Source organism: Ammospiza nelsoni, chromosome 5 (assembly GCF_027579445.1).
Source record: "Ammospiza nelsoni isolate bAmmNel1 chromosome 5, bAmmNel1.pri, whole genome shotgun sequence".
Lineage (NCBI taxonomy): Eukaryota > Metazoa > Chordata > Aves > Passeriformes > Passerellidae > Ammospiza > Ammospiza nelsoni.
In genome coordinates this window covers 53,064,464-53,085,605 of record NC_080637.1, presented here as the reverse complement: position 1 = coordinate 53,085,605, position 21,142 = coordinate 53,064,464, and the positions used below count along the sequence as shown (strand labels likewise).

Sequence of the window (21,142 nt, the reverse complement as noted above, 5' to 3'; positions counted from 1 at the left end):
CCTGGCATAACCTCCCCATTTCTGGCAAACAGCTGTTGAGAAACTTTCTGAGATGAAGATTGCACATGCAGTATTGTGTTTAATAGTTACCAGTGTCTTTAGCCTCCAGGAATTTGTCAGATCTCTTTCTGAAATAATTTGTGCTCTTTGCTTCCAAACTGTACCATGGCCTTGGGCTCCACAGCTTTGTTATACGAGGCGAGATTTGGTTGAGGCTGGCAGTTTCCCAGAGCATCCTTGGCCTGTGTATTTTGAGAAATCCCAAGTAATCTCTCCCTTCCATGTGAGGCACAAGTCTACACATCTGTTACAAAACTCCATTCTCAGCACATGGGGGCACAGGGGCTGCAGGAAGAAAGTCAGGAAGGGTTGTGAGCTCAGTGGGAAGTTGGCTGCTTTTGCACAGCAGAGGAATACGGGCGGGTGGCTGCCCCTGGCTAAGCAATAGTCAACTGAACTATAGGGGCAGCCCTGTTCCTTAGTGTCTGCAAGAGGGAAAGCTGATCAGCTGAATCTTGCTTCTCCATGGGGCAATGGTTCCTGCTGAATCCTAGCCAGAGGTCTTAATTCAGCTTGTTGCTGAAATCAGCAGGATGGAGCTGATCGGGAAAAAATGGGGTGGTGTGGCATCCGCCTGCCACGTGTTCTTCCCTCCCACTCATGCTGGAGACACCACCAGTGCCTCCCTTCCAGCTGGCAAGCCAGTGGCCTCATTGCATCACTCATTGCCACTGCTTTTGGAGTTGCATGTGTTTGAGGAGCAGCACTGGAGTCATCTCCCCGAGCCTGCCTGTCGAAACAGTTGGCAGCAGTGTCCCAGTGGTCCTGCAGGGACCGCGATACCTGATGCCAATGCTCGGCTCCTTTGAGGAGGTGTTCTTTGCAGCCCTGTACACATGCTGCAGCCCCAAAGGCTCCTCTGCCAGGGAAGTGCATTTCACCCCTGCTTTACTGCTACAGGATTACAGCCTTGCTTTGTAAATGAACTCCTGTTTCTGTGATTAGAAACACTAGCACTCCAACTTCCCCAGTAATATAAGCAAGCATCTCTTAAGGTTTACTGCTTGTTCCTAGCAGCTGGAGATAACACTGGGAGATCCTGCAAATTCTGCTTTTCATTTGAGCTATTACTGCAGTGCACCACATTGAATTTTGAATACAGAAATTACATGGAGTGGCCTTATCCTAGGTGAATTCCTGCTCTTCTGGCAGCCTGTTTGCTGTCATGTTTTTCCCTACTGCTGTCAAAAAGATGCCTTTTGCAGGCAGTTCACTGGGTGGGGAAGGAAAGAATTGCAGCACTTGGTGCTCTCCCCATAAAAATGCCAACTTCCCATTTACTTAAATTTGTCCTAAGCACCTTTTAAAAATGTGTTTCAAATTCCCTCTTTCAGAATTTTAGCTGGCACTTGTCATCCTGGTATGTTACTTAATCAGTCCCTGTCTGAATTGTCTGCGAGGATAATTGATGTTCCTGTCTCCAACAAGCTGAAAATTGTTTCCACCCAGCCTTTGACATATAAAGGGACTTTGTTTTCTGCAGTGGGTGTTCTTGTCTCATAGGCAAATGACCCTGGCTGTAAGGCTTGCAGAATGGAGTGCAGCTGCAGACACCTGCCTTTCCTCCCAGGCTAGGAGAGGTGTGGTGCCCTTTCTGGATTAAAGCTAAGCACTGTCTCCAGAGCTCATCCTATGCAGTCCATGTTGCAGGAGTGTGTTTTGCTCCAAACTGTTTGATCCTGTCTTTTCTGAGGGCGGTTTAAAGAATCCCGTCTGGGGAGCACTTTGCAAATAATGCTGAGTCTCACTTCAGGATGCAGCAGCCAGCACATCCACACCTGAGCAAGCGAAATTCTTTGGGTATCAAAAGATCACCAGAGATCCAGCCTGGTCACACTGAACTTATTTGAACTTCAGCCCTTTCAATGGAAAGGTAATTAGTCTCCTGAACAAATGAGTCAGAAGTTCTTCTTACCACTTTTTAAAGTTTAAACCAGTCTAGTGCTGCTGACATGCCTTTGGTGTGTTCAGTATTGCAACATCTTTTGAGATGGCAGTGTGACTGGGAATCAAACTGCCATGAGCAAGGTTGCAGCTACAAAATCTCTAGTAAGACCTAATATTTTGCTTTCTGAATTAAAAAATAAAACCCCAATCTCTTTAGAAGTCCAAACTGTTTCTGAGTCAACAATAGAAATGCCTGAGTCTGCATGGTGCCCAAGACAACTGTCTACTCCTCATTTATCTTATTCATGTCAATGTGATGTTGTAGCCTAAAAGTTATGCAGTGCCCAAGGGGAATGTTGACCTCTGCAGCAGCGTTTTTCACAAAGGCCGGTGAACAAAACGCCCACTTCTCTTGTTCCAGCCTCCCTGGATGCCTACCTTGTGTCTCTATGAAGCCCTACAAACCAATTACTAGAAAACCTCCCCATCTTGAACCTTCCCTGAGTTTGACCTGCTCTCACATGCTCAGCATGCACAGTTGTGGCATTCTGTGAGAGCATAAGGACAGAGTCAGGTGAATGGAGTAAGAAAAATAACTGTCCTGAGGGGTTTAGTCCGGGTGGTGCCTTCCTTCTCCTACCAAATGAAAAGGGGAATTTTGGGCAACCACTGCACTGAGGTGGTGAAGACACCAGAGGGCTCTACTGCCAGACGTACTGCTGGATTGCTGCAGAGTCCGCAGGATGTTGCTCTCGAGGCATGCTATCATTTTTGGTGAGCCAGCCCCGAGACAGGCTGTTACCAGCAGCACGGGCTTCGGCATCTTACTTTCACCTGTGACAGTGGCTAAAATTCTGATTGCTCCTCTTCTCAGCTCTTCTACCTTTTATCAGGATATGGTGGTGTTTGGGAAATCTGTGGAAGCCCATTGTGCATACTGCATCTTGTGGAAGGGCCGAGAGCATGCTGAGAAAACAGTTTTTGCCAGCACTTGACTTCATTTGGAAAGCAACCCCCTCTTGGTGTTTTTGGTGGTGTTATAGTTCTCCCCAGCCTGACTGACAAATGAGCCTACCTGTAGTTGTGCTCCTGTCTTTCCTCTAGGAAGCTGATGTTGAAGGAGTGCCAGGCCTGCTTGGATGGGGAAATCTCTTACATGACTTGCCTGTCCAAGAATTCTGGCTGCCTCTGTTGGCATGATAGAGAAATGTGTTTGCTAGGCTTTTATCCTTAAAGGGATAGAAATTTGCTAGTATTTTACGCTTAAAAGGATGAAAGATTTCTTCAAAACCAGAGCACAAAAACATATACATTCTCAGTCTATTGCCTGGGACATTAGTCAGGCAACTCCTAATAAAGCTAAAGCCTACAATGTGAGATTAAAATACATTAGTCGAGGATAAATTGTCTTGCACAAAAACCATCTAACTGCATAGAAAATGTGCCCTAAGCCCAGTATAATTCTTACTTGTCAAAGCCTTCACGATATTTAATGGGTTAACGTCAAGAATGTCAAAGGGTTTTATTGTACTTGTTTTAATTATTTAGAAATTGCTCTTCCTGACTCGAGTGATGGCTGGAATTCTTACGTGGCAGTTTCTGCTTGATTTCAAAACATCTTGTCTCTCTGATGAGATGTGTGAGTGCTTGCGTTCGCTGTCATTTGTTTATAGCAACATCAGGGAACTGCTGGTGTGAAAACCCAGTGCGGGCAGGAGCGGGGCTCCAGTTCGTACGCCCGGGGAACGGCGTAGATGCACGCAGCAGAGCCGTGCTGTTGCCAGCCGCGGGGACAGAAGACACGGATGGCCGCACTCCCCCGGCTGCCGGCGGGCCCAGACCCGCATTAACATTAACATATATCTGTGCTTTGCAGGGCGCAGTCCCAGCGCTGGAGGAGCTGCCGTGCGCGGAGCTGGCGGAGCTGGCGGAGCGGGCAGCCCCGGCGGGCCCGGCACACGGCGGCTCCGCACGGGCCGCGCCCCCTCCCGGCCCGCGCCGCGCGGAGCGGCCCCGCGGGGCCGAGGGAGGCGCGGCCGCCGCAGGGCGCCGTCCCATTGGCCGCCGGGCGCGCTGCTTTGCATGTCTCCGCCCTCTGGCCGCCCCATTGGCTGCGAGCCGGCGGCGCTTTGCATGGCCCCGCCCCCCGCGCCCGCTGGCCGGTGCTGCGCTGCGGTGCGGTGTCGGGCCGGCGGTGCGGCGCAGTGCAGGAGTGGGGCCGGCAGCGGGGCTCGGCCGGCGGCAGCAGCAGGAGCAGGGCGCAGACAGCACCGCCGCTTCGCTGCCGTCTGGCGGAGCGGGGCGAAGCGAATCGGCCGGCGGGTCGCGCCGCGCCCGCTCGCTGCTCTCTCCCTCCGCGTTCCCGTGAGCCGCTCCCCGCCCGGGTCCGTCGGGTGCAGCATGAAGTGCGGCGATGGCCCGGAGAGGTAAGACGGCGGTGAGGACGCTGGAAGACCTGACGCTGGACTCCGGGTATGGTGGTGCGGCGGACTCTGTGCGCTCCTCCAACTTGTCGCTGTGCTGCTCGGATTCGCACCCCGCGTACCCCTATGGAGGAAGCTGCTGGCCGCACCTAACTGACTCCATGCACAGTCGGCATAACAGCTTCGACACCGTCAACACCGTCCTAGCGGAAGACTCCGAGGTGCTGGACTGCGCGGGGCAGCAGTGCTCCCGGCTCCTGCCCGACCTTGAGGAGGTCCCCTGGAGCCTGGAGGAGGTGGAGGCACTGCTGCTGCCGCCGCCGCCGCGCCGGGAGCCGCGGGCGCCGGGCGCCGCCAGCCCCGGGAGCCGGGATGCGGCGGCGCGGCTCTCGACGCTGGTGAGCCGGGCGCTGGTGCGCATCGCTCGGGAGGCACAGAGACTGAGCCTCCGCTTCGCCAAGTGCACCAAGCACGAGGTGCGGAGCGCCATGGAGATCGTCCTGGGCTGGACGCTGGCGGCCCGCTGCACGGCAGCTGCCCTCGGTGCCCTCTCCCTCTACAACATGAGCAGCAGCGGCGGCGACCGCTTCAGCCGCGGCAAGTCGGCCCGGTGCGGACTGGCCTTCTCCGTGGGCAAGTTCTACCGCTGGATGGTGGACAGCCGCGTGGCCCTGCGCATCCACGAGCACGCCGCCATCTACCTCACCGCCGGCACCGAGAGCCTCTTCCGCGACATCCACGCGCGGGTGCTGGCCGGTCCCGCCGCCCCGCTCCCGCCGCCCGGCCGCCCCCCGGCCGCCGCCGCCGCCCCGGCCGAGAAGGAGAAGGAGGGCGCCGAGGCGCCCCGCTTCACCCTGGAGGCGCTGGAGCAGACGGTCAACAACGACCCCGAGCTCTGGGGCTTGCTGCAGCCCTACCAGCACCTCATCTGCGGAAAGAACGCCAGCGGTAAGTGCGGCCGCCGGGCGGGACCGGGCGCCACCGACCACCTGTTGCGGCGGGCGGGCCCCGTCCGCCCCCCCGGGCGCTGGGCGGGCCGCCGCCGCACCTGCCGCCGGGGCCGGGGGCTGGGGCTGGGGAGGGAGCGGCGGCGCGGCTGCCCCTGCACGGCGGTGCCCGGCCCGGGGAGGGCTGGAGGGGAGCTGCCGAGCATCCCCCGCACGGCTCTGCCGCGGCGTGATGGGCGTGAATTCAGGGGCAGCTGGCTGGGTGTCGGCGAGGGCTGGCTGAGAGACAGTGGTTCAGAGCTTCAGTTTTCCACAGGAAATGGCAGAAGCGCAGCCGAGCGCTTGCAGGCGAGATCAAACTTTTGTTACATATGCAGTGGTTTGGCCAGTGATTGCGTGGTTGGCGCTGAAATGCAGTCTTTCTGGACAGATTTCATTCATGTTGCTGCATGTTTACTCAGAGCTTGACACAAATGCAGCACCGTGATGCATCGACTTCCTGAGCATTTTTCCCTTCGTATTTTAAACGATGAATCTAATGTTTTTAATAAGTTGTCCTTCGGTAGAGTGGCATTCCAAAGTTCATGTTCCTTATTTCAGCTCCTTCTGTTTGTCAGGGAAGTGAAAATGGAACGAGACGTGTTTCAGGGAGGCAGACTTACAATAGGGTGGTTTTTTTCATAGCTTCTCCTAAGCGTGCACAGACACATGCAAACACTTTTATTAAGCTTAAAGTCAAAATACCTGTCACGCTGAGATGCAAATATTTGGGGAGGGGGGGTGTGAAAGAGGAAGGGAACTGGGAGAACAAGGGTAACTGGAAGCCTAGATCACGTCTCCAGATAAGCCTTGTTAAGTTGTTAAAGCCACAGAGGATGCATTACAGCTAATTATCTATTGTCTTAAGGCACCTTCTATCCCATAAGAGACCCAAAGGAGAATGCCGAGTGGGAGCGAAGGAAAGGAGCAGATATTCCTCTCTGCTGTAAATAGATGTTGCTTAGTTCTGTTCCTCTGGTGGTTTCACTCCAGCAATGGATGTCCTCCCCGGAGGCTTTGCTGAACCACCCCTCAAAATGCATCTGACCTCGGGGGCTTGTGTTGCAGGACCCCGGTGTGTTATTCCAGCGCTGGTGCAGGCAGGCATGGCTTCCCGAGGAATGCCACCGTTGTTTTTTTCCTTGAGCCCTGCTACGGTGCCTGTAGGTTTCAGATGGCACTGTGTTGTGTTTCTGACATTGCAGCACTGGCTGTGCAGGCTCCTACTGAGCCTTTCATTTTGTTTTGCGGCTCTCTCTAACTCCCTCTGTATCAGCTCAGTGGATTTAAATGAACTTCATTCTGACCCTCATTTATCTCCCTTCTAGGGACACAAAAGAGAGTTTTCATCTCCATTTTTTTTGTAGTTTGAGCTGCCACAAATCTCCTTGGTAGCTCAATCCTCAGTTGAGAAAATAGCATTTTTCTAAGATGTTTGAATCAGACCCTGGCAAGTTATCCATTTTGTTTTGCCTCTCTTCCTATGCCTACCTGCTTTCTGTGCAAATATCTATAATGTTGTTTTGCTTTTTAGCCTCTTATAATACATAGTTTGGCATTCTGTTAAATATATTTGGAATTACAGGTGCAAGAGCCAGCCCTCCCTACAGTAAAAGCCATTTTTTACTGCTGTAAATGTTTATTTAGTTTTAATCCAAGGTCGTGTTGCCTTCTCTTAAGTAATTTCAAGGTAACTAAACCAGGCATTATAAACCATTAAACACAGTCTGTTTCTTCACCAGTGAGGTATGTATCTGTTTATATAGTCCTCACCATTTTCATGTCTTGAGTGCTCCATGTTTGGTTGCAAATGTTTCCTTTTCAGGCACTTAAAACAGGTGGGGAAGTCGGGTGTGAGAGATTATTTGACCGGTTTGAAACTGTTGGGGCCATCTGTAGCAGAAGGCTTGGATTGCTGGAAGGTGCATCTCTGTTTAGTGGCCTAACCACACGTTCATCCTTCCTCCATCCTCAGTACTTGAAACACCATGGTAGCACAACTGAGCAGGTAGCAGACTTCTCACATCTCTTTGCACCTCTCCAGGAGAAGAGACAGGTCTCGTACTCATGAGGTTCTGTAAGTTGGAGTGTCATTTTGCAGCTGGGTTGCGCATGACCACACAAGCGCTGGAATCAGTGGGTTTGGTCCAGCAGGTGTGGACAAGAAGCAGTGGTGGGCTCCTTTCTGGAGGTACCATGGCCCGTGTGATTTGAGTGAGGGCTGGGGATGGAAAGCATGCAGAAGCAAACTCTAGCAGTACCTTATCTGCAAACAAGTTTTGTGGGGAGAGGTGCCTCTCTCTGGGAGGCAAATGTCAAACCTTTGAAAAATTTCCAGGCGAAATTCAACACCCTTAAGTTCGTCCAGACTGTGAAACAGGCAGCCCCTGAAGGTCATGGGATGCAGGTGTGTAAAGAGCATGAGTTTGTGCGTGATGCAGTCCAAGATGGCTCTAACAGAGTTTATGAACACCAGTGTTGGGGAAGGTGGTCTGAGGATCTGCAAGACACAAACCAGCCTTTCAGGGCTTCCCTATAAGTTGTGCAGAGTGTTTAGTGGTTTCAGCTGAGGTTTTATAGCCTGATATCATACTTGGTCATCTTGAAAGCTGCTGAATAAGAGCAGTATTGCAAGATAACCTTCTCCTTCCTATAAATGATGGCCATGTGCTTTCAGACAAAGATGTTTGAGCTGGTTCTTTGTATGGGCCCTTGAGCCTGCTGGGCTCCTTTTGGGAGTGTTTGGCCTGAGTTTGCACAGCTGCCTCAATTGGAGCCCCACTCTCCAACAGGAGCCTGCTCATTGCTCTTGCAGGCTCAAAAGCCTGTGGATGAAGGTAGTTGCGCTCCTTCATGTGTTGCAGGCAGCAGACCATGCGTCCTTGATAAGCCCCTTGATAACTTCATGTGTGGGACAGGGCAGGGATAGCAATGGCAAGGCAGGTGATGCCGCCGGCAGCGAGCCGCTGGAGTATGGCAGCAGCTGCTGGCATATTGACTGAGCTTATCTTTCTGATTACTGTATCAGAAAAAATAGACCTTAAAAGCACTCTGAGATAGTAGTTTCCACTCCTCCCCCCCAGAATTTTAGATTCATGGCTGAACGAAAATGAAAAACTTTACATTTGGGATTTCATTAATGCTTAAATGTTTCAACTATGAGCTCCATCTGAACAGCACAGTGCATGTTTTACATCCTATAACAGTTGCACAGAGTGTTATTTCCCTTGGAACAGGGGGAGAAAAATACTGTGTGCTCAATGAAAGGCAGTAAAAGCTGGCACCTCTGTGGTTTAAGCCGTATTATTGTCGTTTCTTTATTGCTCATCAAACTCTTACTTTTATGCCAGATCTGAGAAATACTTTGAGATGAATGAGAAGTTTCCCTCGGTCTTGGATCCAGTGCAGATCACTGGAGTATATCCATGTGTGTTGTTTTAACGGGGGAGCTTGGATAGCAGGTCCATCTCAAAGTCACCTGCTTGGTATTATGGAGGTCCTCTTTCACTGGGAGGAGGGATGGTGTTAGAAAACACTTGAATTAATACAGAGTAAGGAAAATTGTTTTTTCCTGTTTCAGTCTTTGGGGATCTCCATGTCTTTGCGACAGAACTTTTGGTGGGAGGTACTCAGCTGGGGAACTGGGGGATCACAGGATGGAGTTTTCTGTGGAGGAGTCGCCATGCACAACTCTGCCTTGTCTGTTTGTGTACAGCTTCTAAAAATAGTGATTTGGAACCCAGCTACATCCCTGTGGTTCCTTCCTCTTCTTAATATTATTTAGAGAGGAAGATCAAACTAGTTAGAAACCCAGGATTAGGTCAGGCTTGGCTGACACATGTCAGCTAACCTCAGTGTAACCTCAGCCTCTTCTCCTAATTCAGGCGAACTAGGGAGACTCTGAGCAAATGAGCAGTACCAATATATTAGCACAGCTTAACCAAATCAGTAAATTCTTTTCAGTTTTGATTCATATGTATACATACATGTGTGCACACAGAGACCATACCCTCCTCTTACTGGCAAGCATACTGTTATCTGTTACTTCTCTGCTTTTTGCTGTAATTGAACCATTCAGGATGCCATTATGGCCTTAGTGGCAGTGCAGAAACCAATCTAAAACTTATTTCGGCTAAGATGATAGGGAATATTTGGACACAAAGTAGAGTTTAATGCTATTTTTTGGCTGTATTTTAAACTATAATTCCAAGAACGTCCTTCCCCCTCCACCCCTATTATGTTTGCATTGTATTTTTTGCTACTTAAAAAAAAGGAATATAATTGAAGTTTCTTATATGTGCCAGTATATTATACTTAGAGGTCTTTGCTGTTTTGTTTCTCCATCTATTCCAGGGCACTTGAGGTTGACATGAGTGGTGGTGCAACAAGTGATGTATAGTTTTGCTTGTTTCTCTTACCTGACAGTCTCCCAAACAAACTTCCACGTCGTCTTTGAACAAGTTGTGAATTTGTCTCCTCTCCATTCCAGGTGTGGTGGGAGGGGGAGAGGGGGACAAATCCCCAAAGGGCAGAAGGTTTTGCCTGTTTGTGGTTTGTGGCCAGTGATGCTGGTGGGAACTGAGATGGCAGTGCAGAAACCATGCTCCTTCTCTGTGCTGAAGGGTGGGTTGCTTTGACCCTTGGTGTTGGCAGGAGTGGAACAGAAGGGTCATCAGTGTGTGTGCTTCTTGAAAACCTCTGTTGCCTTGAGAGGACACCTTGAAAAGGGAGCAATGGTAGAACTGGGAAATAGACCCATTGGGAGGTGAGGGTTTGACTCACTGGATGATGGTTTGTTTCCCCTCTGGATGTTTTGATTAATGTGATTTGTTTCAGTTATGAGTCTAACATAAAAAAAAAATTTAAAAAAAATCCCAGAATGTACTGGAGGCACCCAGGATAATAATGAAGCTTATGTTTGCCAATATGATTATTCTTTTTGTCATGTTGGAAAGTACCTTAATAGCATCTATAGCCTTGGCCACGCTAGGGAGTTTTCAGACTGCATCTATATTACTTAGTTTCTGATGTAAATGAGGCTCTGGAATGATGATTGGAAATGTGATTGTGTATACAAGGAGCATGTTAGGGGAATAACAGTATAGTTTTAGCAGTATATTGGGTTCCTGGCTTTTTTGTTGAGTGCTGACAAGCTTCATGTAGTTTGTCAGCCATCCTGTGAGCTGATGACATAAGGTGCAGGTGAGCATTAGGGACAACTTCATGACTTTTCCTAGTGCTCCTGCAAATGCTCTCTCTGCCACTGCTCAAAGTTAATAAAAATGAAAAAGACACCACTCTTAGTGTGTTGGTGTTTCTGCAGTGTGTGTCATACCAAGCAGTTGTCAGTCACAAACCTTCCACATTGTCCAGAGTAAATACCTGGAAGTGCAGTGGCTTGGAACATCTACAGCCTGAACCCTTTCTCCCCTGCCTGGTTAGGGGTTGAGTTCTCCTGTCTCAGAAGTTAGGCAAAAAACTTTATGGTCGTTTCCTCACTTTTCCTCTAATGCAGATGTGAAAGAAAAAAGCCCCACTCTATGAGATGACACCAGAGGTGGAGAGAGTTGTTTCCTGTAGTACATGGGTGTTGGGAATGAAGTCCTCTGTCGGGAATAACTTCTTCTGGCCAATGTGGAGTGCAAAAAGAGGGGGGAGGGGCTCCTTTCAGGTACTTTGCTGAAACTAGCAGCTTTCATGCAAAATACTTCTGTTGCTGGCCCAGCAAAGGATGTACAGGAAAAGCAAGGAGGGGATGGATGAGGGAGTTTATCACCAGGCTGTGTTTTCTTGCAGTGAGTTTGATGAGCAGCAGCACTGCCCCTGTTCATGTCCCTGAGCAGGATGGTGTTCTCTGTACTCGTGGGGGCTGAAGTGGATGCTTGGTGGATGATAAATCACATCAGTGCCTCTTCACTTTCCCTGTCTCCTCACACTTTCAAGATTCCTGCTGCCTCAATTTCCCAGGCTGGGTCATCATGTCCAGCCGTGGCAGCAATGCCTTCCTGCCAGTCCCTTTGTGTCAGCAGTCCTGCCCATGGCTCTGTCTGCAGGCTGTTTTCCTTTGCCCAGCATATAGGAGGCTTTAGCAAGGCATAAAAATCAAGTAGGGACTATTTTCTTTCTTTGCTCTTGTCCTTGTTTACTTGCTGACCAAAAGCAACATACTGCACCATCTCTGCAGAAATCTGTAATTACAGTTGTTATGTACCTGATAAGTATTTTAAAGATTTCAAAAGACATTAAAATTAGCCCAGAGCTTGCATGGCCAGCTTAATACTCTCTGGTTACTTTGCCAGAAGTGTTCAGTTAGGCAGCCTAAAAAAACACAGGCATTGTGAAGGACTGTGCCAGCTAAATGGTCGCATGTGGTTGGTTCTTGGTCTGCCCTTGCTTTCAGGAGTTTCCTACAACCAAGAGTTTCAATCAGTGGCCACATTTGTCTGGCAGTGCATAGGCTTCCCATTTTCCCAGAAGGTAACATAGTTATCCTAAGGATGTGAAGAGATAAAACCTAGTGTCGAGTCACTCCTTCTGCTTTCCATAGGGCTGCATTTCTGTCTTGTAAAAACAGAAGAGAGAAGGGCACTGATCAGGTGAAATGAGTCACTGAGAAGGCAGCTCTTGGCTTGTTCTGACAGCAGGAGTGAAAGGCATGTTCCTGGGAGCAGCTGAAGAAGGAGCCACTGTTGGTGTGGATCAGTTCAGCAACATGAATGGGGCACAGGCACGCTGACACCTTGCTGAGGCTTGTCTCATTTACTTAAATTTAACCTGATGTGCTGATGATCTTGCATCATCACACTTCCTTACTCTGGCAGTTTGTGGGTAAAGAGAAGGTTCTACAGCATGGCTTATGGGACATGACAATTTTCTTGGGCTCCACTGAAGAGGTCCCTGTCATCTTGAAGGTATTTTATCCTCTTCCTTGATTCCTAGGCTGAGTTCATAGGAAGCACAGTAGCCTTTTTTGGTGTAATTGTTCCTAAAAACAACCCAAGAGATTTTATAGTATGGTGAGAGGGTATCCAGTGGTAAATATGTGAACCAGCTTGGAGGCTGAAAAGGTGCTCAAGAGACGCAAAGATTCACACAGAGATTCTCTTGGCTCATTACTGATAAGGAAAAGAAATTGTCTTTGATTTAAACAATACTGGATTAATAAGGAACAGGACAAAAATTAGACACCCTTTACCAAGAGACCTCAGGACAAGTGATTGTGTGCCTGATGAATTAAGCTGACAAAGGTGGATAAGGGAAGAAGGACTTGTTCGTCCCAGTTGGTTCCAGGTCACTTAAAAGCATGGTGTTAGACCTGGTGTAAATCCCTGTGTGGCTGCCTGATGTTGGTGGGAACTTGGCTGGTGTGACCCTTGGGCACTGGGCTCTTCCTGCCATGGTGCTTCAGATGCTGGTGCTGGGATCTTCTGAGTGATAAATGGAAGCACAGGAGACAGGTAAAGCTTTCTGTGGGGGTTTAAGGCAGCTGAAAGCGAAAGTGCAGGGAGGGATCAGTGCTGCAGGATGTGTGGGAGGCGGCGGGGTGCTCGCCAGCAGATAGGAGCACACGAGGGCGTTGCAGCTGAGCCGCGAGGGACTGGGAATACTTCTGGGTCAGCAAATTCACAGCCTTACGCGGCTTTTCCAGAGCTCTTATGTGCACAGACCTTGCTCATGTGAACAGCACATGGACTTCACGCAGCCATAAAGGTCTTGGGACAGGCTGGTGAGTGAGCAGGAGAGCAGGAACCCCTGAAAAGATTACAAAAGAAGCCTCTTCAGGGACCAGATTTCTGTCCTCAAGTGCTGTGGAGTAGCACCTGGACGTGCAAGAGTCTGAGGCTTTAAAATTAATAAAACCACCGTGTTTTTAAATTGCACTGCTATGAAATATTGCTCCCAGGTGGGGGAAGTGAGCGGGGCTGGAGTTGCAGCAGAGGTATGTTGAATGTATTTGCATTTTTGAGGCAATTAAATAATTGAAGGAAACTTTGCATCCTGGAGTGTTTTGCAGTTTCTCTGGCCTTGTGGTAGTTTTGGATAAACACTGCTGGGCTGTAGTGCCTTCTCTTATGTGTTGTGTTTGGCCGTGATTAAGTTGCTAGTCAGGGAAGGTTGGCTTTTTCGTGCAAAGAGCAAAGCAAGTCTTGCAAGCCTCTCTCTGGGATGTTACCCGGCAGGGATTTGGAAAAACAGAGGTTGTGATGCTGTGGGCCATATGTACTCCCCAGACTGCAGGTTCTTTACCCCAGATGAAGCACCTTGAGTTCTCTGTCACCTCTAAGAAGTGAATGTGGCTGGCAGCAAGGCAAGCTGCCCCTGGGAAGGTGGGCCAGATGCCTGGGGATGGATGCTGGACTCCCAGACCTTTGGTGGGAAGTGCTGCCAGCAGAAATAAGAGAGATTGCAGAGGTCATAGTCATTTTGGCTACCCACTGAGATGCTTTTTTTGTGGAGAATACTAAGAAGACTTTTAAAAATTATTTTTGGTGTACTACATGGGCATATCTTTGCATGCCAGCATATCACAGAAATTGGTTTCACTAAATCATTCACTGTAAATCTGAGTAGGTATATAATTTTGCTCTGGGTTGCCATATAGTAGACACAGCTGCTAGGGGCTAGATGCAGGTACCTCTAATGCTGTTATTTCCCTAGGGACTTATAAAATAAGGGTCACAGAACTCAGTACTTCAGAAAAAGTATCCCTCTGCTACTTGTGTTATTTAACTTCTCTAGTGCATGTCTTGTGTGGGGTGCTGTGTGAGTCAAGCTGTTCCAAAGGTAGTGCTAAACCCGTCCTGTAGTCCTTGTTTGGGCAATATTCCCACTGATTTTGGTGTTAAGGACAGCTTGTCAAACACCAATATCAGCTCTTGCATTTGGTAACAAATTACAGAATTAAAAATGAAACTCTTGAGTCAAAGCTGTAGGCCCAGGCTTAGTTTTGCTTAAGAAAAGCTTTTCCAAAACTGAAGATGAGTATCAGTACCTCACTGCAGATAGTTATTCCTAATTTGAAAGGATTTTTTTCCATTGTTTCACTGATTAATGGTGTTCAGCTTGAAGATTGCACAGTCTGTGAGGCCTTGTGCTACCTGGCTCTAGCCTATTTCCGCTGGCCCATATAAGAAAAATTCTAAAAATAGTCCAGCAGCAGTGTAGGTTTTCAAAAGTAAATTAGATTTTAAAAATAAGAGGTTCAGTTTAATTATCTGGCATGCTGTCAGTAAGGAGGAGCAGGAGTTTCAAAATACACAGTTTTTCTAACCTGGAAAAAACCCCCACCCCAAGCATAGCTGTGCCTCAGTAGTTAGGACCTGCTGTGCTCTGTTGTTGCACTTTACCTATTAACTAGTTCTGTATTATACCAGTATGCTCAGAAAAGAATTGCCTTGTGCATCAACTGTTTCTGGAGAATGAAAACAGTTTTGCAAGCTGAGTGCAGGGACAGACAGCAGGAAGGGGCAGAGTCTTTTTAATGGAAAATACCTGCCTGTGGGAATGCATATGATGCTTTGCTTCCATCTTAGAGAGCATGTTTGGTAGAGGATGGGTAAGACAAGGAGGAGTAGTTTGAACTATTCCACAGGTTTAAATGTAGGAATGGCATAAACACCAGTGTAATGCAAAGGATGAGCTTAGGCAGCAATGTTCTTGCAGCAGAATGCTGGGAGCCAAGATAAGTAAGTTGGTGACGCTGTCTGTCTGACACGCATCAGTGGTTAGACTGTGGTGGCTGAATGCTTCTAAAGCAAGATTAAATACAAGAGAAAAACACCCTAGCCAAAACTCATTCCTTCTTAAGTGTACAGATAGTCTAGATGATCTTCAGGAAGGATATATGGGCTGTCACCTCTTTTCAGCACACAGAAACTGCCTATGCGTGGGATAATTGGCAGGTTTTATAAGGAGACCTGTGGTGATGAGAGCCCTCAAACCACCAGAGCAGATGGGGATGCTGATGTCTGCTGCCTCTGCCTCCTCTGACCAGGGATGTCATGGGGGAAGAAAGGCACGAGATGGACCTCGAGGTTGTGGAGGAACTGGAGTTGTCAGATGGGTGGGAGAACACTGCTTTATTAGGGCTGGGGATGTCTGATTACAGGCTGTGTGAGGCAGGAGTCACAGAGTGTTTTCTGAGGTTTGGGGCTGGATGCTCAGGTGTCAGCCACCATTGCAGGTGACTTCTTTCACTGACTGAGGAGGCAAGGCAAGGTTTTCCTCTGGATGGGACCCTGTCCGCCACCTGTGTCAGCCTGAGATCAGATGGCTCCAGTTTGCCCAACCTAGGGCTATGTTTTGAGACTCCGTGGAAGTTTACCTGGAGCCAGGCTGCTGCTGCCTGCTTAATAGGTGCTTCTCATGCAAACAGTGCAGACACATCCCAACTGCAAAACTGGCTACAAAGCTGGCTGCTGAGCAGATTTAAACCTGTAGCATTGACTCCTTGTGCAATCCGTGTTGCATACTTCTGACAGTGCTGGTAAGACATTCCTGTCTGGAGTGAGGGTGGAGTGCAGACGCTGGGGTCTTTAGCATTGGGATTTACACATTTTCTGGTCTGGTAAGGTCTGAGTTGGGTGAGTCCCTGGGAAACATCCTCTTTGGGGCAAGGAGAGCACTTAGAGGGAAGAGGTGTTAAGGAAATGACGACTTGTTAGTTTACTTCTCCCCTTGACTGTGACTTGAGGAGCATCATTGGGGTGAGTTCTGTTCCTTCTTCTTTTAGAGGTTTGCAGTGCTGTTGGCATTGCACTGATATGCAGGAAAAGTTGTTGATATTTAAACACAAATGTTGGCCATGGCAAAAGGAAAAATTAAACAATTCAGCACACCACATAAAACATGCTCTGAGCCTGGAGTAATTAGTTCAGTTTCATAGCCTGATTTCCAAAAAGAGAAAGAACAGAAAAAACAGCAGAAAAGATAATGAAATTTGTGGGGGAGGAGGGGGCACAGGGACTGTTTCTTTACAGTGATAGTCAACCACAGTGGTGTTATTTGGTCCAGCAAGAAGGCACCTGGGGATTCTGTGATTGCACCATGCAAGGAACTGAGTGGCAAAGTGGGAACTTGAGCAACTGCTGATTTTTTTGCAGAGAGCCAAGATGCAAGACTGAAAGAGTGAATTTAAAGTTACTCTAAAGAGCCGTCTCCTTTTCCCAGCATGGCAGGGGTGTGTGGAACTGTATAATGGCAAAGGAGTGGCTGGGAAACAACGTGCTGGGGTTTTGCACATGGAGACTATTTCTAAAGATTATATTAATCCTATATTAATAATTGCAGAGGAAGTACTGGTTTGTGTTTTAGCCAAAGCTTTGCTTGGACAGCCTTTGTAGGCATTGCACAAGATGTGCAATGTGGGTGTTGCTGCCCTTCGTGCTGCAGAGCCATGCTCTGCTGATGGGCACTGCAAACTGCGGCTGCTTCCTGCAGTATGACAGGAATAACCTTTATTGCTTTTAGTAACCCTGTGAATGAGTAAGAGCTTCAGGACTGAGCGTTCTACTGTTCTGAGCTCCTTTCATGATCACTTCTCTAGGTTTTCTTTTGCTGTTTTGACATGGGCAACTTTTCCTTCCCTGTGTTTCATATGTGCTCTCTTCCATAGGAGTGCTGACCTTCTGGATACTGCTCCTTTTCTTTCCCCTTAAGTTCAAAGAAGTTCAGTATTTACATAAGCAGCTTGCTTGCTATTTTACTGCTTTCTGGCATAATCTCTCTCGAATGCCTTTCTGAAAATAGTCTGTCCAAGTAAAAATATGAGGTAAAAATACTCACTGTTGAAGCAGAGTATTTAGAAAAATAGCTGTAATTTTGAGTTGTATCAAATAGAAACCCAAGCCTTTGCAGTTGATTAGGGACAGGTGCTTTAACTTCTTCTGCAGCTGTTTTTAGGTTGTTGACTGGAATTTTTGACCTACTGGAAAAAAAAAAAACCAGCCAAAAGAACCCTTACTAAATTTGGTATTGGGGCTATAGCTCTGTGAACTTAGGGTAAAGCAGAAAAAAGGATGCAAAGCACCACTTCATTACACTGGATTGTTGCATCAATAATGTAGTAATGTAATTTCTTGGAGGGAAAAATAATGGCTCTAATGATGTGACCAGTGTGTTTACTGATAATGTAGCACAATTAATTGTGGCTTTCTTGCAATTAAGTGCTGCAAACAATTTCTGTTAAAATTGGATGTAGGGCATTTGAGCTCAGCTTTCTCTATCCAAGGAGTTTGTCCCTACTCTTTTTTTATTATCCACAGAAAAATAAAAATATGTGTCTCGTGGTGGGAGTGGGTTTCCATGTTCGTCATGTAGTGGTGTGCCAGAGGCTGCTGCTCTGCTTTCTTACACCCACATTTTGTGACAGCTGTGGGGACTGACCTGGGGGAAAAGTGCCATGGAGGGGCTGTGGACTTCAGGGTTTTGCCTGCATGTGTTTCCCCATGGGATTGTGGAAAACAGGAGTGCAGTCTAGGTGGAGGTCTGTCGCCTTTCTGACATCACTGATGGATTTATCTGAGAGGCTGGTGGTGCTTGGCTGAGTGCTGTACCCTCAGGAAAGGTTTGATCTCACTGAGAAAAGCAGCTGGTGGTCCCTTTGGTGATGTCCAGGCACAGTGTGGGGAGGAGACCCTGGGGAAAGGCAGAGCAAGCTGTGAGGCAGGGTGAGCTGCTCAGACCCCATATCAGGATGGGCTGCTCACACAGTGAGTAGTCTCCATATTCTATTCAATTGTGGCCAAAACCCAGAGGTGATTGGCTACACGTTTGGGTTGATGAACGTTGTTTCTGTCTTTGTGTCATTCAATGCAGTCCTGTGTTGCTTCTGCAATGCCTGACAAAAATTCAGCTGGCTGCCAGCCTTCCCCTCCATGGGGGAAAATGATGTAATCTCTCCTAAATCTCTAGTTTCCACAACACTTGGAGTTGTCAATGGCCATCCATAGCACTGTAGCTGTTGCCCAGAGGGAGTGGAAATCTGCCCCGAGCTGCAAGGTTGTTGGGGGATGTGACGGAGCAGGTAGGCATGTGCCACCACGTAAAACTCATTTTCTTAGAAATGAGGTAAGAAATGCAACTTGCCATTTTCCAAGGATTTTGATAAATGGGTCTGCTTGTGCTCATTCATATTTCTTGTAAACTCCCTGCAGAGTCATGCTTGTGTCATGTACAGAAGACAGAGGCTTACAGGAACTACAGCTCTGTCTCCTGACAGGTTGGATTATAGGCACTGCCAAGGATCCTGTCTTTGGCAGGCAGAGCTCTGGCTGGTTTTGTATTGGTGGATTCCAAGGTGTTTTCCTGCTTTCTTTGCTATGTAGTATGGGTGGGAGCGGGGACAGACAATAGAAGCAATAAATTTCTCAAAGTACTTTATAATGCACTTTTGTCCCCCACTTTGAAACTGAATAGGGTGTTTATGAAGAGAATTTAAGTGACAATTTTCCGTTGGAAGATTTATTTAATGATATGAAATGAAAGAATTTGTCAGTCTCATCTTTTAATTTGTTACAAAAGAGCCAAAATGATACATTTAATCATTTTCTAACCACACACTTTCAAAACTGTGTTTATCTGATCCTTTTACCACAGAGGATAATTGGCTTATACAAAACTAAGTATTCTTCTGGTATGGGTTACCTGCTTTTAAATATGTATGTAGCAGCTTTTCTTTAAAAAAGGCTGTGCTAGGGAGAGGTCATACTTCGGGTCATGCAAGTGACAGTGAGTGTTTAAAAAATGGGACACTACAAGTAGCAGAGAGAAACAGTTGTAGGTATCTGTGGGCTGTGAGCTTGGCACTGGCACTAACTGGGAAGATGCCCCATTTATTTACCTGAAAATAGGAGTTCAGTCTTCCACAGGGATTTGCAGGAGTTTTGCTGGTAGCACTTTCTGTTAATAAACACTTGGCTCTACCTGGAGGTGCTATGTACAGACAGACATTTAGTGTACTGTAGACTACCTGTAGCTGTAGGTCCCCTGGGGAATGGCAAACTGATGGTGATGGTGAAGCTTCTTCCCTGGGAACAAGGGGGAGCTTCTTATGTGCTTGGGCCGTGGGCCAGGCTTATTTTTTCTTGGATTTGCAACATGAATTTGGTGTCAGCTTTCTTCCAAAGAGTACAAAATTGTAATTTATTTTATTTATAGAGTTGTGTGATTTATACCCTGAGATATGTCTCAGTGGCTTCAAATTACAGAGAAGGATGGAAATACTGGCTGATTTTTCCTTTACCCTCTCTGTGGACTTTGAGCAGCAGGTCCAAGCCTAAAACTCCACAGCTGGTAATGAAAGCACAGTTTCATTTCATGGCCTCAAGTATTACTGTGAACCTTCCTAAAATTTCTGCTTTTAATGTCTGGTGGTGTGCTACAATGATCTTTCTTAGTCTTATCATTAGTGTGAGAGAAAGTGTCTTCAGTTTCATTTAGATAAATTCATCATCAGGCTGATCTAATGGTTGAAGAGTGGGAAAAATTCATTGAAGTCAATATAACTGTGTTTAAAAAAAATAAAAGAGAAAAGAAAGGACTCATCCACGAAATGAGTCTGTGACCTGCTATCTGCTCAAGTTATTGAGAGCTGACCTAGATGTACGTACTTGTGTTAATCACTGTGTTTTACTGTGGTTTCTGTTCCCGAAGTGTGCTTGTTGGAGAAAAGCATCTTATATTTGAACTTTTGTACAGTACTTCCCTCCTTAGACAATTTTCAGCCCTTGTGTCTGAAGCACTGCTGTTAATGGAAGCTGTTGATAGAAGCTGTCAATGGAGGCTCTCAATAACACTTGAAGTCAGTGGCTGGTGGGGACAGTAGGACATAGTATGTCACTGCTTTGGTGTGCCACCCATTTTTAAGGGCAGCCTAAGGATGGTATCCAGATTCAGCAAATACTCTACAATTGGTTTCCATCAGGTTGGCCAATGCCTTCTCCTGGTGAATACAAGTGATTTTCTGACAGGCAGTCCTGCTGCCTCAGGGCGCTGGATAAGCTGTCAGCTAGTGCCAATTTACCTCTGTTTTACATGTGTAAATGTAGTGTTGGGAAACACAACCTCCCTGGAGCGTGTACCAACCAACCTTGTACTTGTGCAGCTATTTCAGTCTGGGGATGTTGAGGCTTGCTGTCTCCTCACTGCTGACGCAGGAGAGCACCAGTGGCAAGTGCAGCTGTAACCATCTAGGGGGGGAGTTTGATGCCTCTCATTTTGGTGCAGCAAGAGCTGCCTAACTGTGGGAGCTTTTTCCCTGACTCTTGGGAAGCTGGAGGGGATGTAAAGTAGGGGTAGATGCTGCCTTTGCATATGGAAATGGTACATCTCCTGACATGCTCAACCTGGCTCGCTGCCCTGCACCAGCCCTGGGCTCTGCCAGGTGGCAGCTGTGCAGAGATTCTGGGAAGTTGGCGTCTCTGTGCTCCCCTTTTTCGTAGCTGTGGGTCTGGGATGTCAATGGGCTGGTAAGGAGATGCTCTGTTGCTGTCTAACTCTCTGTCTCTGTGAGCAGGATGCCTGGCTTTGATCTTTTCAAAGATGGTATCATGGAAGTCTAGTAGAAACTGAAAGCTTATGTGCTTTGACTTCTTGATCTCTATGGCAGAGCCAGACCACTCCTTTTAGCCCTGTGCACTGTGCAGACAGTCAGCTCTGAAGCCTGTTTCCAAAGCCCTGGGGCCAGGAGGAGGGTCTTTGGAAGCCTGTCTGCTCAGAGAGGCTCACAGCACCGTGTCCCCCAGCTCAGCAGTGCAGGGAGGCTGGCACCATCCCATGGGAGGTTCT

At 47.8% G+C, this 21,142-nt stretch overlaps 1 protein-coding gene across 2 annotated transcripts in view; it reads left to right on the top strand.

Moving 5' to 3' along the window:
- The first annotated feature begins 4,267 nt into the window (after positions 1-4,267).
- Positions 4,268-21,142, top strand: part of ABTB3 (ankyrin repeat and BTB domain containing 3) — a 162,553-nt gene continuing 145,678 nt past the window's right edge. For both annotated transcript variants that reach the window (XM_059472098.1, XM_059472097.1), the window contains exon 1: positions 4,268-5,318. In XM_059472098.1, the coding sequence (XP_059328081.1) occupies positions 4,361-5,318 (958 nt within the window). In that variant the 5' untranslated portion in view covers positions 4,268-4,360. The remainder of the gene's footprint in view (positions 5,319-21,142) is intronic.